Source organism: Neophocaena asiaeorientalis, unplaced genomic scaffold (genome assembly GCF_003031525.2).
Source record: "Neophocaena asiaeorientalis asiaeorientalis breed wild unplaced genomic scaffold, Neophocaena_asiaeorientalis_V1.1 scaffold492, whole genome shotgun sequence".
Lineage (NCBI taxonomy): Eukaryota > Metazoa > Chordata > Mammalia > Artiodactyla > Phocoenidae > Neophocaena > Neophocaena asiaeorientalis.
Window position 1 is genome coordinate 88,409 of NW_020171985.1, and position 15,287 is coordinate 103,695.

Consider the following 15,287-nt stretch of genomic DNA (forward strand, 5'->3'; position numbering starts at 1 on the left):
CGGACCGGGGCACGAACCCACGCCCCCCGCATCGGCAGGCGGACCCTCAACCACTGCGCCACCAGGGAAGCCCCTAGCCAGGTTTCTTTATTAAGTACAACAATATGTAAGGCAACTACATCCCATCATCCCCTCGAAGGGCTTCAAATAAACCTAAGTAGTAAGCTGTAGTTCCTGCTCATCCAGAAGCCTGTAATCTAGCTGTAAGTTTAAACAAAGAATAACTGGGGGGGGAGCAGAGAGAAAGGGAAAAATAAAGTATTAAAGTTAGTACATAATAAATGCCCAAATGAGTTGAAAAGCCAAGAAAGGCTATAGCTCAGACAAAAAAAAAAAAAAAAGATCTGGATAAGTAGGTGTTTCTTATAAGGACATTTAGAGTTTTAAAGGAGTATGGAAGAGGCAAGGAGAAAGGATGCACATTACAAGTAGTATAACTGTACCACTTTGCTGTACACCTGAAATTAACACTGTAAATCAACTGTATTTCAAAAAAAAAAAGGTAGTAAAAGTTAGCCAGGTATAGGTCAAATATCAAAAAAGGGGTTTCTAGGAAAAAGTTATGAGTAGGAGACAATGCAAGAAGAAGTCATACATGAATTTCCACTGATGGGGTGTCAGATATTTTTTTAAAAAAGAAAAAATGTAAAAAGTGAATTTCCTAAACCACATTTCTAATGCTAGATTATTTATTCTTTGCCAGTCTAATCACTATGAATACCATAAATATAGTAACATCTAAAAGAATGTCTTGGGGCTTCCCTGGCAGTCCAGTGGTTAAGACTCCACACGCTCAATGCAGAGGGCACAGGTTCGATCCCTGGTTGGGGAACTAAGATCCTACATGCAGCACGGCACAGCCAAACAAAAAAAATTTTTTAATTTAAAAATAAAAGAATGTCTTGGTACAGGAATATGAGATTTATTATAAAAGTTAGATATATTTCAATTGACCAAGCTCTATTTTATATACGCATGCACATGTGTGTGCATATAAATTTAAAAACAACAATAGAACATCATACTCTCTTTCCAACCCCAAATCTGAAAAGAACAACTGCTATGTGAGCTCCCTTCTCTATGGGCATGCAATCTGAAGACCTTCCAGTAGCGTAACAAAACCAGCAGGAGTAGAATAGGAACTAACATCCATTGAGCCGCGTATGCACCAGCCACTTCAGCCCTGGCAACAAGCCTATATAGGAGGTACTATAATCCTGGCTTTACAGATGAGGAAACCGATGCTAAGGCAAAGAGAAGTTAAATAATTTGTATGAGATTATTAGTCTACATCTTGCTGCCCAGCCCCAGGTGAGATCAATTTTTACTGGTACTGTGAAAGAGCCCTTACTTACCACATTAAAAAATCAAATGATTGTTTAAAAATATTAACAAATTTGAAAGAAAGCATGATTTCCCTGACTAAAGAAGCACATTCTCAAAAACCTTCTGAGAGGTTTTTAATTTATATCTAGATCCATGGATCTCCAGAACCTTTTCATACTTTATACCCAGGTACTGTAAATGTGGCAGTGCTAGAGAAGGACAAGTAACTCAATCCCTGAAATAATTTCTACGAAATAAGCATTTATATATAAATAAATCTCAAAGTAAACATATTGCATACATTTTGACAAACTTCTAAAGCTCCTCCTCTCATCTCATAGACCATATAACAGCCATAAACCCAAATATAAGCAGAAAACAAAATAGCTGTCACAAACTCCATGCATATAATAACTCCTGAGGCAGGTGTAAAGGAGCCATCAGGACATCAGGCCAGCTCCCACTGCCTTAAAAGTGTGGGGGACATGAAGCAAGACTGCTTTAAAAACTGGTAAACTGAAAAGTGACAGCTGACCAGGAAAGAAAGAAGGAAACAACTGGCCACAGAATCACCAACCACAGAGCAGTCTGGAGCCATTCAGTGTAGGGCCAAACATCTCTCCACATACCTCAATACTTCAGAAGGCATAACTACAGTAAAATAACTGATGCTCATAATAACAGTCCTAAATCCACAGGAAAAGGTACACTGTATATACTTAAGCATGTTTCTAATTCATTTATGAAAGAATTCTACCAAAATATTTTTGAGTATGTTTTCTAAGTACTTAATGACCTTAACTTTGATTACATGGTAAATTCCTCTTTATGGAGCTTCCTTGCTTCTAAAATAAATACTATAGCAGTGTTTAAATCTACCTAAGTTTTCAACACCTTCAATTTTTAAAAATTTTCACAACCTTGTTTGTGACAAGGTATGTCCAAATGTTTAATGGGCAAGCTCCTGATTTATAAATACAGTGATGCCAAAAAAGGAATGTATCTGATAAAGGGAAATGCTCTGACTACGGCTTTGTTTTAAAACTGCAATTCAGAAGCCTAGTTAGGAAACTAAAACTGATCAAACTATGGTATAATAGGTAAGACTGAATATAAAAATTAGAATTTCAACTCATTAAATTATTTCTGGCACCTGTTCACTTGTTCTGCAATCAACCTTCCATTTTCAAAGAATCTAAAGAGAAAGGGCATTGCCCTTGATTACATAACACCACAAACAGGTACTTGTACCCTTCTACTCCAGAAAGATGGAATGGACATAGACAAAAAAAAAATAATATCAACGTATCTCATTTTCTGAGGAGTTAATCTGGTTCATCATACTGTCATTACTACAACACTTCCTCTGAGCAGAATCAGTAGAATTTTCTAATACTGATTTACAGCTACCTTTAGCTAAGAAGTAAACTAGGCAACTCTCTGCACTCTAAAGACATTAAAATTTCTAAAAAATGGCCATATTAATGGCATTATGAAGACCATAGACTCAGTAAGTTAATAAATTTGTCTATCAGGCCTCACATATATAACATTTAATATGCAGACTGCACTGAAAGTTGTGATTGACCTCATAAAATGCATCAGTTCTTAAAATGTTACTTGTTTTCCAATTCCAATGACAGGATTTTTAAAGAAGTTTTGTAGAATTAAAGGAGTAGACATAAGTAAATTGTTTTCTGGGATCTCTTTTCAGATTTGTTTATTAAATCAGTCATTCTTTAGCACCTTAATTCTTTAGATCTACTTTTAGGCAATCTTCCCTCCTCCTAACTTCTAATGCCCATGTTTTTGGTGTCATTTTCATTAAAAAAAATGTAATACCCTTGGAAAACTGTAACATTTATTAGCCTGTGCATCTTCTAGCATTTCAAGGATGGGCCAAGTATTAGGGAGACACAGAATAAATCAGAACCTGCCCATGATCTTGACTAACTCATTTACTGATCCAGATCAGGATGTATGACTCCCCAACTTACACAATTTTGTCTCCCTGGCCAAATGTGTGTGCTACATGTTTTTGTCTCAGGGAAGACATTTTATATTTTCCCTACTCTTACTTCAAAATCTTTTAAAATAAAGTATAAACACTTTAAAAAAGACCCCGCTCCCCACTCCAGTTTCTCTACCTTTTAGGGAAAAAAACCTGTAAATGTCACCAATTCCTTAGTTTACTTACTTACTTAGTTACTTACTTACCTACTTACTTACTTACTTACTGTTATTCAGGGCACTTTTTAACTCCCTACACTCTACAATTCCCTGCCACTTGAACCTGTATCTCTTCATTATCTTCCTCCTCCATTCTTAATCCATTTCTTTGCTCCTAAAACCAGATGCTGAAAGTGGGAAATATATCTAATAAAGTAACATAACAATTATAAAATTGCCAAGTTTTTAGTTAACTTTCACATATGAATATAACAGTCTCAACAGACTTTCTCTCTTTGTTCTTTGCTCTTTTTTCCTTACATACATTTTGTATGGTTATAATGCAAATAACTCAGTATCGTGGCATTAGTTTCCACATGAAGTGCTAATAATCTTTAGGTGAAACAAAAAAGAAGAGAACATTTGATAACATTCTGCTTCCAAAATAAATATCTTACCTTTACAGCCTGAACACTGAATAAAAAAGTTGATGAGGTCAAGAAGTGCTATATCTCGGTCATGCTTGTATGACTCTATCCAATCATCTACCACCGACTACAGCAGAGGGGGAAAAGAACCATTAGCTTTTTCTAACGTTCTAAGACTTAATTAAGTCAGATTAAAATAGTTAAGATTCAACATTAAGTGGTATCACATTATTTCAATAAATACATACACTTGTATACTAAAATTTAAAGTTAAATTTAAACAATAAAATGGAATCAAATTCAGTAAATTAATCACCTGATTGTACATAAATGATCCATCTTCCTCATTTTTGCATTAAAAGGAATCTAAAACCTAAATATGGGACCCAATTCTATAAACTGAAATTTCTTAGTGATATTATAGATATCACTATATAGTGATATCTATATAGATATCTATATAGATATTATAGATATCTTAGAAAATACTGATATTTGACTAAAATATTGTAGTGAGCACTAATAGTCCCATATTAATAAGAAATAAGCATCAAAAGAAAGTAGGATAGTTCATGGATCTGGAGACTTAATATTGTTAGATGACAGTACCCTCCAAACTGAGCTACAGACTCAATGCAATCCCTATCAAAATCCCAGCTGGTTTCTTAGCAGAAATTGAAAAGTTGATCCTAAAATTCTTAGGGTAATGCAAGGTATCCAGAATTGTCAACAGTCTTGAAAAGAGAACAAAGTTGAAGGACTCACACTTCATGATTTTAAAACCTACTACAAAGCTACAGTAATCAAGACAGTAGAGTACTGGCATAAGGACAGATACGTAGATTAATGGAATAAAACTGAGAGTCCAGTAATAAACCCTTAGATTGATGGTCATTTGATTTTTGACAAGGATGCCAACCCAATTCAATAGTGAAAGACTAGTCTTTTCAACAAATGGTGCTGGGACAACTGGATATCTGTATGCAAAAGAATGAAGCTGGACCCTCTCTCACATCATACACAATCAAATACCTAAATGTAAGAGTTAAACCTATGAAACACAGAAGTAAATCTTCATAACCATTGAGTTAGGCAAACCCTTCTTATATATTAGACCAAAAGCACAAGAGACAAAAGAAAAAATAAATTTGACTTATTCAAAATTAAAACTTTATTCTTGAAAGGACTCCATCAAGGAAGTGAAAAGACAACCCACAGAATGGGAGAAAATATTTGCAAATCATATATCTGATACGGAACTTGTGCCCAGAAAATATAAAGAACTACAGTTCAATAATTTTAAAAAGCCAAATAACCCAATTAAAAATATAGGCAAAGGATCGGAATAGACAGTTCTATACAGAAGATATACAAATGGCCCTTAGCACATGCAAAGATGCTCAGTGTAATTGGCCACAAAGGAAATGGAAATCAAAACCACAATAAGATACCACTTCACTCCCACTAAGATGGCTATAATAAAAAGTACAGACAATAATAAATGCTGGCAAGAATTTGGAGAAATGGAATGCTAAAACACTGTTCGTAAAAAAGTAAAATGGTGCTGCCACTTTGTAAAAACAGTTTGGCGGCTCCTCAAAAGGCTAAAGAATTAAATGACCCTGGAACTCAACTCCTAGGTATTTATTACCCAAGAGAAATGAAAACGTATGTCCAAACAAAAATTTGTACAATAATACTCATAACAGCATTATTCACAACAGCCAAAAAGTGGAAACAAACCACAGATACATCAAGGGATGAATGGATAAATAAAGCATGACATATCCATACAATGGAATGTTATTTGGCAATAAAAAAGAATGAAGTTATAATACATGCCACACCATGGATGAACCTTAAAAACACGCTAAGTCAAAGAAGCCACTCAAAAATGACCATATATTTATGACCTCGTTTATATGAAATGTCCAGAATAGGCAAATTTATAGAAAGTAGATTCATGGTTGCCTAGACCTGGGGGCAGGTGAGGAGAAAGTGACTGCTAATGGGCACGAGGTTTCTTTCTGGGGTATTGAAAAAATTCTAAAATTAGACTGTGGTGATGGCTGCACAACTCTGTGAATGTACCAATACTAAAATTCATTGAATTTACACTTTAAAAGGGTGAATTTTATGGTTTGTGAAGTATATTTCAATATAGCAATTTTTTAAAAAACAGAACTAAAAAATAAAAGCAGCACTTTAAGCTCCGCAACGGGAGAGGCCACAACAGTGAGAGGCCCGCACACCGCAAAAACAAACAAACAAACAAACAAAAGCAGCACTTTATTCCTTCATGGACAAAAGAGGAAACCACAAAACAGATTAAAAAATTTTTAAATAAACGAAATTTAAAAAATTAAGATGATAAATTACAGCTAATATAAAAAATGAAAAGTCAGGAGGGAAAATGTTTTAAGTTATATACCAATAAATACGGAATTTGGGTATGAACTGAATGAATAAAATATGTATAATTTGATGTACAAAAAAGATAATATGATCACATGAAAAAGAAAAGAAAAAGAAAATATTATTTAAGAATAACCTGGCTCATAGAGATTTACTGGACATATTCTAAAATGTTGCTTAATTTCTAGATTTCAGTCCTTTTCTATATTTTATAGCAGCTTGTGTATGTCAACCAACTCAATTTATGAAAGAAATGTTTCTAAGATGATCCCCAAATATGATATGGGCAGTATCAAGAGAATATATTATGTGATATGGGAGTTTTAAAACATGGCCCCAAGTTGTTTGACATTGCTCCCCCAAAAGAAGTGAGGTCTATGTCCCCTTCTCCAGAACAGAGTGCAGCAGAAATGATGCTTCCAAGATTAGGTCATAGAAGGCTATTCAACTTCTGCATTGGGTTCTTGCAGCACTACAGAACTAGATACTTCCTCTCAGGATAGTCTCTCCAAACTCAGAAGCCATACTGTAAGAAGCCAAAGCCACGTGGAAGGACCATTTGTAGGTACTCCAGGTAACAGTTGCAGCTGAGCCCAGCCTTCAAATCACTACTGACTAGGTACCAAACATGAATAAAGAAGTCTCCAGATTATTATAGTCCATAACTGTTTTTGTCACCTCCAGGCATTCAAGCTATCTCAGCTAAGACCCCAGCCATCATGGATGAAAGCACAAAAGAGACATCCCTATTTACCTCTGTCTGAATTCTAGATCCACAGAATCACTAAGCATAATAAAATGGTTGTTCTTTTACATCACTGAGTTTGGGGTGGTTTGTTATGCAGCAATAGATAACTAGAACAAGGGCTATTCTCATCAATAAAGATACAAAAATATTTAATGAAATCTTACAAAAAAAAAATCACATCACATCAAAAAGTTATTCTTGAAGATCAAGAAGAGTTTATACTAGAGTTTACATAAGGCTGCTGTAATAAATACAAATAAAATACAAATAGTAAAACTAATACAAGCTATCACAATGAAATATATTTAAAAATTTTAATCATCAAATAATATACTAAAAACTCATTCAATAAAATTCAACGTCTATTATCTAATAGAACTAGGGGCACATGCATGATTTCTTCTTTCTTAAAATTTAAGAACTATTTTAAAACCAACAGTGAGTCTTGTACTTATTCACTCTCACTCATAATCACCGAAATAGCGATATCCTGGGGATACAAAAAAATGAGTAATACACAGTCCCCAATCAAGGAATTAACAATCTAGAAGCAAATACAGACGTGTGCATAACTATAATACAATATACTAAGTGCTATACTGGAAAGAGAAGAATAAGAAATACATTCAAGGGGAGAAGGAGATAGAGTCCAAAAATGTTTCCCCAAAAAAGAGTGACATTTGAATTAGTCAATCCTGTGATATGGAAGGGAGAAAAATAAGACTATTCCAGGCAGTAAGAAAAACAAAAAGAAAGGTCTAGGGGCAGAGAACATATGGCGGCTAGAGAACAGCAAGTATGCCATAAGGAAATCTGGGCTGGAACTTTTAGATAAGGAAGAACTCTTAGAAGTTTGTAAACAGGAGACTTCCTTGATCAAATTTGGTGTTAGAAAGATAACACAAGTGGGAGTACACAAAACAAACTGGAGGTGGAGAGATGATTCAGGGAAATCAATGGAGAGATACTGTGGATATACTGCTTTTAAGCGGGAAATCACACTTAGAAATAGAAAAACAAATGGCATAGAGGTACAATCTTAACATATGACAAACCATAAGCAACACAAAAATAAGAAAAATGTTCACTCTTTAAACACTGAGATACCATTAACAAAAAGAAATATAAAGCTAAGCCCTCACATTTTCTATTAAAAAATTCTGATGAGCCAAAAAGTTAAAAAAAAAAAAAAACCCTACAGACTAGACAAAAATAGAATAGCCTAATTAGCTGCAGATATAAGTTGAGATTTCTTATGTTAACAAAAATGATAAGATATTAGAAAAAAAAATAATGCATTTAACTACTTAGAACAAAATATTATAGAGAAAAGTATAAATATAAAAAGGAAAGTAATGAAATGGTATACAATTTAACAGAGATAATTTATCTCTTCAATAAAATTAACCCAAAATGGGAACCAGAGAGGAGGATAATTTTTTAAATTAGGAAATGACTAAATAAACCATAGCACAGTAATATAATAAGACATTATTTCTTTCAAATGTGTACACAAAATAATCATTTAAAACATTAAACAAGAAATAAAATCCACATCCTAATCACAACCCTATGAAAGCTAACCATATATGGATAAGTGACAGTGAATTTGAATTTAAGAAAATACGTTGCACTATACAATTGGTGATAGTTCAAAAGCTAACAATTCTTTTTCATTTTACGTGTAAAAAATGTGCCTTATTAGTTCCAATTGATATTTTAAATTTTATTTACAAAACCATACATATTTAGATAAATGCATATTTATAATCAAGATTTACATTTCATTTATTCATTAATAACAAAGTTTAATGACTAGCCTTCCCTAAACCATCCATGTGCACCTTTTGTAGACGAAAGTTAATTCCATGAAGGAAAAAAACTATTCCCTATAGCTTTTATAAATTAAATAATAATTTCATTAAGCGTGTATATTGAGTATAGTGTTGATTCAATTTTTTAAAACCATATGGGTTTAGCCTCCAGTGTAAAGCTGAAATGCTTCTACTGTCATAAAATTATGAAGAAACAAATTCAGGATGATTTAACATGAATATGACTCCAACTCTGTACTCCTCTGGTAAGAAACAGCACAAGTAATAAAATTTCTAATAGACAACAGTGATCAAAAGAATTCACTAAAGTGGACAGTGATTACATTAGGTCACTCAGCCAAGAATTCTGTATGTGCAAAGAACTTCATGTTTTAACAGTCACTATATAAACTCAAAGGAAATTGAAATGTCACAGTCAGGGTTTACATCAGCATATTTTTTGACATATTTTTTATTATATGCCATTAAAAGAAAATAATGCAGCAGAAAATGACTCAAGACACAGCTTAAAGGTCTTATGTCTGAATAGACAGATCCCTTGTTTTCTGACTATTTTGTTGCTTTTTTCTAATACGCAGTATTAAAAACTTTTTTAAACACAATTAGAAAAATCAGGGATATATTTTATATAACCCACTTAAGTTCAAAATGTACAAATGAACCAGGAAGAACACAATAAACATTACCTGCATAGCACTCTTGCCCATTTTAACAACTTCAAACAACATCATGTTTTCCACTCCATTCTGCTGGTGATGACCATTCATTCGGTTTGGACCAGAAGGAGGTTTTCCTCCTCCATTTCCACCTTTGCCCTTTTCTCCTGGGCCTTTTTTGCCTTTTTTACAAGTCTGCATAAAAATACAAGTTGCTTAAGTTATATCCTTATCCTTGAGAGTTCAAAATAAAGCTACAGCAGGAGCAGCTGATAGCGTGCATAATTATAAAACACTTAAAGCTGACCTAAAGGGGAGTGCCATACACACGCGTCATAATAAAATGATATGGTTGTGACAGGCTCTTTGTGGTATCAATTTTTTTAACTTATACTACCATATACCTCATGTGACACTGCAGTTAGGAGCACAGTCTCTGTAGACTGGCAGACTGCCTAAGTCCCAAATTTCTATTCCTGTTAGCTGAGTGATCTTGGGCAAGTTACTTAACCACACTGTGCTTCAGAGAGATTTTCTAACTTGTAAAGTGAGGATAAAAGTAAAAAAAAAAAAGTGCCTACTTCATAAGATCGTGCTTTAGGGTGCAGACTGTAGTGGGCAGCAAGAATAACAAAACTCTATGAAATAAGTAACTCGTAATGAGTTCAACATTTTAACTTAATGTCTATTGTTAGTCTTATAAATCACTGCAGTGCATTGACAAAGGAATTCTAAACAGTATTAATAGGTATATCAACCTCTTTCTTGTTCTGGGCCTTCCCTCCAACACTTATTTATCATGAAAGTTCAATTAACGAACACTATGGAAATGAAGCCCCTTTATAAGAAAGTTAACATTGGGTGGAGGGACTTCATAAATCAGTGAATAGGCTGCCTACATGCCTCAGATATAAAACACCTCCAACAGCATTTATACCTTATTATTAAAAAAAAGTCATTCCCCAACTCAGAGTCCTCATTTCTAAAATGCCAGAGTTGTATCAATATCTTTACAGGTTAGAATAGATGATTTCGAGGGTCTCTTTTAGATCTACCCATTTCTATGATCTAGAGCAACAGTCAGCAAACTTTCTGTAAAGTACCAGATAGTAAATATTTTAAGGCTCTGCAGGCCACATACTGTCTCTGTCACATATTCTTTATTTTAACTATCCTTTAAAACTGTAAATACCATTCTTAACTCGTGGGTAGTACAAAAACAGGCCATAGTTTGCAGATCCCTGATCTATAGCCAGATCTACAAATTTACTTCCACTGACAGTCTGTATGTTTCTATACTTTGTTCCATAAAGGGTCTTTTCTCCTTCTTCAAGAATCTAAAACCACCCTACTCTTACGAACTACTTCAGGGCTTCCCTGGTGGCGCAGTGGCTAAGAATCCGCCTGCCAATGCAGGGGTACACGGGTTCAATCCCTGGTCCAGGAAGAGCCCATATGCTGCGGAGCAACTAAGCCCGTGCACCACAACTACTGAGCCTGCACTCTAGAGCCCGCAAGCCACAACTACTGAGCCCAAGAGCCACAACTACTGAAGGCCACGTGCCTAGAGCCCGTGCTCTGCAACAAGAGAAACCACTGTGATGCCCGTGCACCACAACAAAGAGTAGCCCATGCTCGCTGCAACTGGAGAAAGTCCATGCACAGCAATGAAGACCCAACACAGCCATAAATAAATAAATAAAATTTATTTTTTAAAAAAAGACTATGAGGTAGTATACTATAGTGCATTAAGAGTATACCACCTTTCAACAGATGTGGGCTCAAATCCTTAATGACTAAGCTTCTCTAGACCTCAGTTTCCTATCTATAAAAATTAAGTTTTCTAATCTACAGGGCTGTTCAAATATTAAATTAGATAACATGTAAAATTATTAGCACACTGCATGGAACATACATAGTATAGGGTCAAAACATTATTATTGTTATAATAAATCATTGATCTGATGCCTAATACCTCACTCACAACAGTGGCTACTCTATTCAGATGCCACTATAAGTCTTATCCCAGCTTGCAAATTAAAGCCAAAAGCAGAGTTTCGGTTTTGAAAGATGACTGCAGAACAAGGAAAAGTGGTTTTCTAATGAATAAGCATATACTACCCACTAGAATTATGGCTGTCTTCGGATAGTCATGAGTTAACATTTGTATTCATTCACATTCTCTCCCCTGCGCCAGACTACCACTTTTTAAGGGACTAAGAATGCATACGAAATTATGAAACACATGGATTATGTGCACTCTAAAAAGATATTCCAAGGACTAGTTAAATAAATTATGTTCCATACATAAAATGGGATCCTATGACACCATTAAAAATTACAGACAGGAAAAATTCACTGATAGGAAAGCTGCTGACAACATGTCATTAAGTTTTAAAAGCAAATGAAACAGTTTGCACAGTATGATTCCATTTAAGTAAAATTCTATGTGCATTTTTATATATAGGTGTATATATACATTTGTATGTTCATGAAAAATGTTTACATATTTAAAATGGGAAATTTTTACTTTGCTCATTGTACATTTCTGCATTATTTAGACTTTTTAAAAGTAAATGTGGATTGACATATATACACATATGTATAAAATAGATAACTAATAAGAACCTGCTGTATACACAGGGAACTCCACTTCGCTTTACAGTAGAAACTAACACAACATTGTAAAACAACTATACCCCAATAAAAATAAATAAGAGAATCATCAAAAAAAAAGAGAGAAAAAAAAAGTAAATGTGTCATGAGAAAATATAAATCCAAAATTCATTTTGGCAAAGAAAATGCTGAACAAAAGCAAGTCATCTTTTGCACAATGTATTTACACATGCACGGAGTCAAATGTACTTTCCAAAACAGCAAAATGATTTAACCATTCACTAAGTTACCCACACCTCTCAGGCTACCCACTCATACTCTAAACTTGCATTCTATTGACTCAGAACTTTGTTAGTTTTTATCCTTGACATTACTTATAAAGAGTCACTGTCAACAGTAACCCATTAGACTTAAACGCTTGTAGGTTACATTTTTAGGGTACTTTAGAATAAGAAATTTACTGATTTGTTTTACATTGGACTACTCATGTACAAATAAAAATAAAGCCAACAGAATACCACATTTTGCTTAGCATACCATGCTTTATAAAATAAACTACTAGAAACAATGACGTATTAATTTCAACTTTATAGTAGTAGAAGTGTTCAAAGACTTGCCATACCAGTCAGGGGAAAAAAGCATTTTTAAAAGACAACAACATCTGAGACATAACTAAAACAACTATATATAGTATATAATTATATTTATTCATATATGTATATTTATGACCGTAAGAACCAAAATAAAGACACATATTCTATACATACTTTTCCTTTGCCTTGCTTTTGGTTTTTTCCTTCAATGTCTTCAAAATCTGTGTCAGAAGAAAAATGTGTTTCTGACTCCCTATGACAAAAAGATAAGCAATTATTTAAAATCTTCCTTAGAAATGTAGATGGAGTTTCTAAATTTTGCCATATTTTCTAAAAGAAAGGCTTGGTTAACTCATTACAAAACTATATTAGCATTAAATGTAATTAAGATGCTTTCCCAAAGCAACATATCGTAGCATATTACCAAACATTTAAAATTATATAACACAAAAACATTAATCTAAAACACAAATGTCTAAGCATGTTTTTATTTTGTTAATTTTTAACCAAAGCATAAAAACAAAACCAGGGGCTCTCAAACTTTTAACTCTAGGAAACGTGGTGTTCTATTGGAATGGCTGGTTTCATTTTCTGATTCAAAGACCATGGTGTTCAGGTAAAACTGTATTTTAGCACTAGGTATGAGATAATCTTTATTAGGGAATTTTAGCAATATTAAGGATCTTATGACCTTTCCTATATAACACAAAAATATTCATAATCTAAGTGTAACTATACAAAACATGTATTTCTGAAAAAATATACGTAAAACATTTTTACAAACTAAATCAACAGGGTAGGGAAGTGTGCTAATTGATCAAAATCCTTTATGAAGCAAAAAGCTGTTGAGCTATAGTCAAGAAAACTGGTTCTAGTTAATATGGTACTAGGAAACTGTGATCTTGGACAACTGACAACCACACTCAATCTTCTCATCTACAAACAACGTTTATGCAGGAAAGAATGAAATCTCTGAAGTCTCTTTAATTTCTAAAATATAGATTTATAGTTCTAAGAAACTGTCCCTTATTTTGGAGTAGGAGGGGTGCTTTGTATAATCTGGATTTTCTAAGGCAAAATGGAAGTAAGCCAATTTAAATACACATGTGTGATGCTTCCTATATATGTAAACATGGGTCTATCTATCTAAATAGTAGTAACAGACCCACACTTAAATACTTAAGGCAAGGCATACTCAGTATCAATATTTGGGTCACAATGGATTTTAGAACTGAACAACACACATAAAAGATAAAGGTTTTACCATTTTTAATGTGTAAAACTATTGTCGGTTTTGTTTAAAATAAATAGAATCAAAGTGCAAGACTATCTTTCTAAAGCTAGTCTTCTCTAACTAGATTTCTTCTATTTCCATTTTTATTGCTATAATAACCAGCTGTCCAGAGGCTGTGAGTTAGGAATACTTTATAAATCTAAAATAATGGTTAAGATGCTAGCAGGGGAAAAAAATTACTATTTATAGCACTTACCTACAAAGTTATTTAAACAATGTATTGAAGATAGTGGCAATCCTAACTATGTCCTATAATGTTGCGAGGAAAAGAGCCTGTAATAAACACCATTTCCCATAGTTAATGCACCAAAACTGAATGACTACTTAATATTAACCTTGAAACTCATGCCTCTTACATCTTAAGAATACTGTTGTCATCAATAATCTTCCCACATGCCTATATGGCTTTGCAAAAGAATTTTTGAAAATGGTTTTAAACATCTTGGTGTGTAAGTAATCTTCTTTCTTCCCCAAGATATCTGTGGGACTAGCTCTCTTAGAGAGCTCAGTAAATGCTCTAAGTCTGCAATCACTAGTCTTTGCCAATATTCTGATGGCCAAAGAGTAATCAAAGGCTCAATTACATTCTTAATCCTCATCTCCAGACTATCCCAACTAAAAGAATGAGCCACTAGAGGCTTAATTACTAACTGGAAAACCTTCTGAAGAAAACTGAAGTGAGTAAATGGGGTAATAAGAGTCTAAAATATCCCCAACCAGAGAAGAAATATTCTTGTGAGTCTGTCTTTCTCTAATGCTTCCTTCTGTTTTTAAGATCAAAAGAACAACAACAAAAACCTATCCTAGGTGAAATTACCATATGCTAATATGTTTATGGGGTATACTGGGTTCACCTTTTAGTGCTGGAAACTTCATGCGCCATCCATCACACGACTGAATCTTCCACTCCTTTCTCTTTACCCTGCCCCCACCTCACATACCCAATCAAATACTGTCTATTCTACCTCCACAACATCGATTCCCTCTTATCCATTATCCTATTTCAGGCTCTAATTACTCGAGATATTCTAATGGTCAACAGTCTAGCTTATAACGCAAACCTTTTAAATTACCTCTACTGTATTAATGTATTTGAGAAATTTCATAATTTTATAGTAGTCAAACCAAAAATTAATTTTTTTCTCAGACTATCCCATATCCTCCCTCAAACAAAAACAAGAAATTTTCCTCAAAAATCTGAAAGTAG

At 33.8% G+C, this 15,287-nt stretch overlaps 1 protein-coding gene across 1 annotated transcript in view; it reads right to left on the reverse strand.

The window, feature by feature from the left end:
• The window catches only part of STAG2 (STAG2 cohesin complex component), a 117,413-nt gene that overhangs the window by 59,944 nt on the left and 42,182 nt on the right, over nt 1–15,287 (reverse strand). The window contains exons 3-5 of the mRNA XM_024747079.1: nt 12,961–13,039; nt 9,608–9,772; nt 3,954–4,050 (exon numbers count right to left, since the gene is read on the reverse strand). Coding sequence (XP_024602847.1) covers nt 3,954–4,050; nt 9,608–9,772; nt 12,961–13,039 — 341 coding nt within the window. The remainder of the gene's footprint in view (nt 1–3,953; nt 4,051–9,607; nt 9,773–12,960; nt 13,040–15,287) is intronic.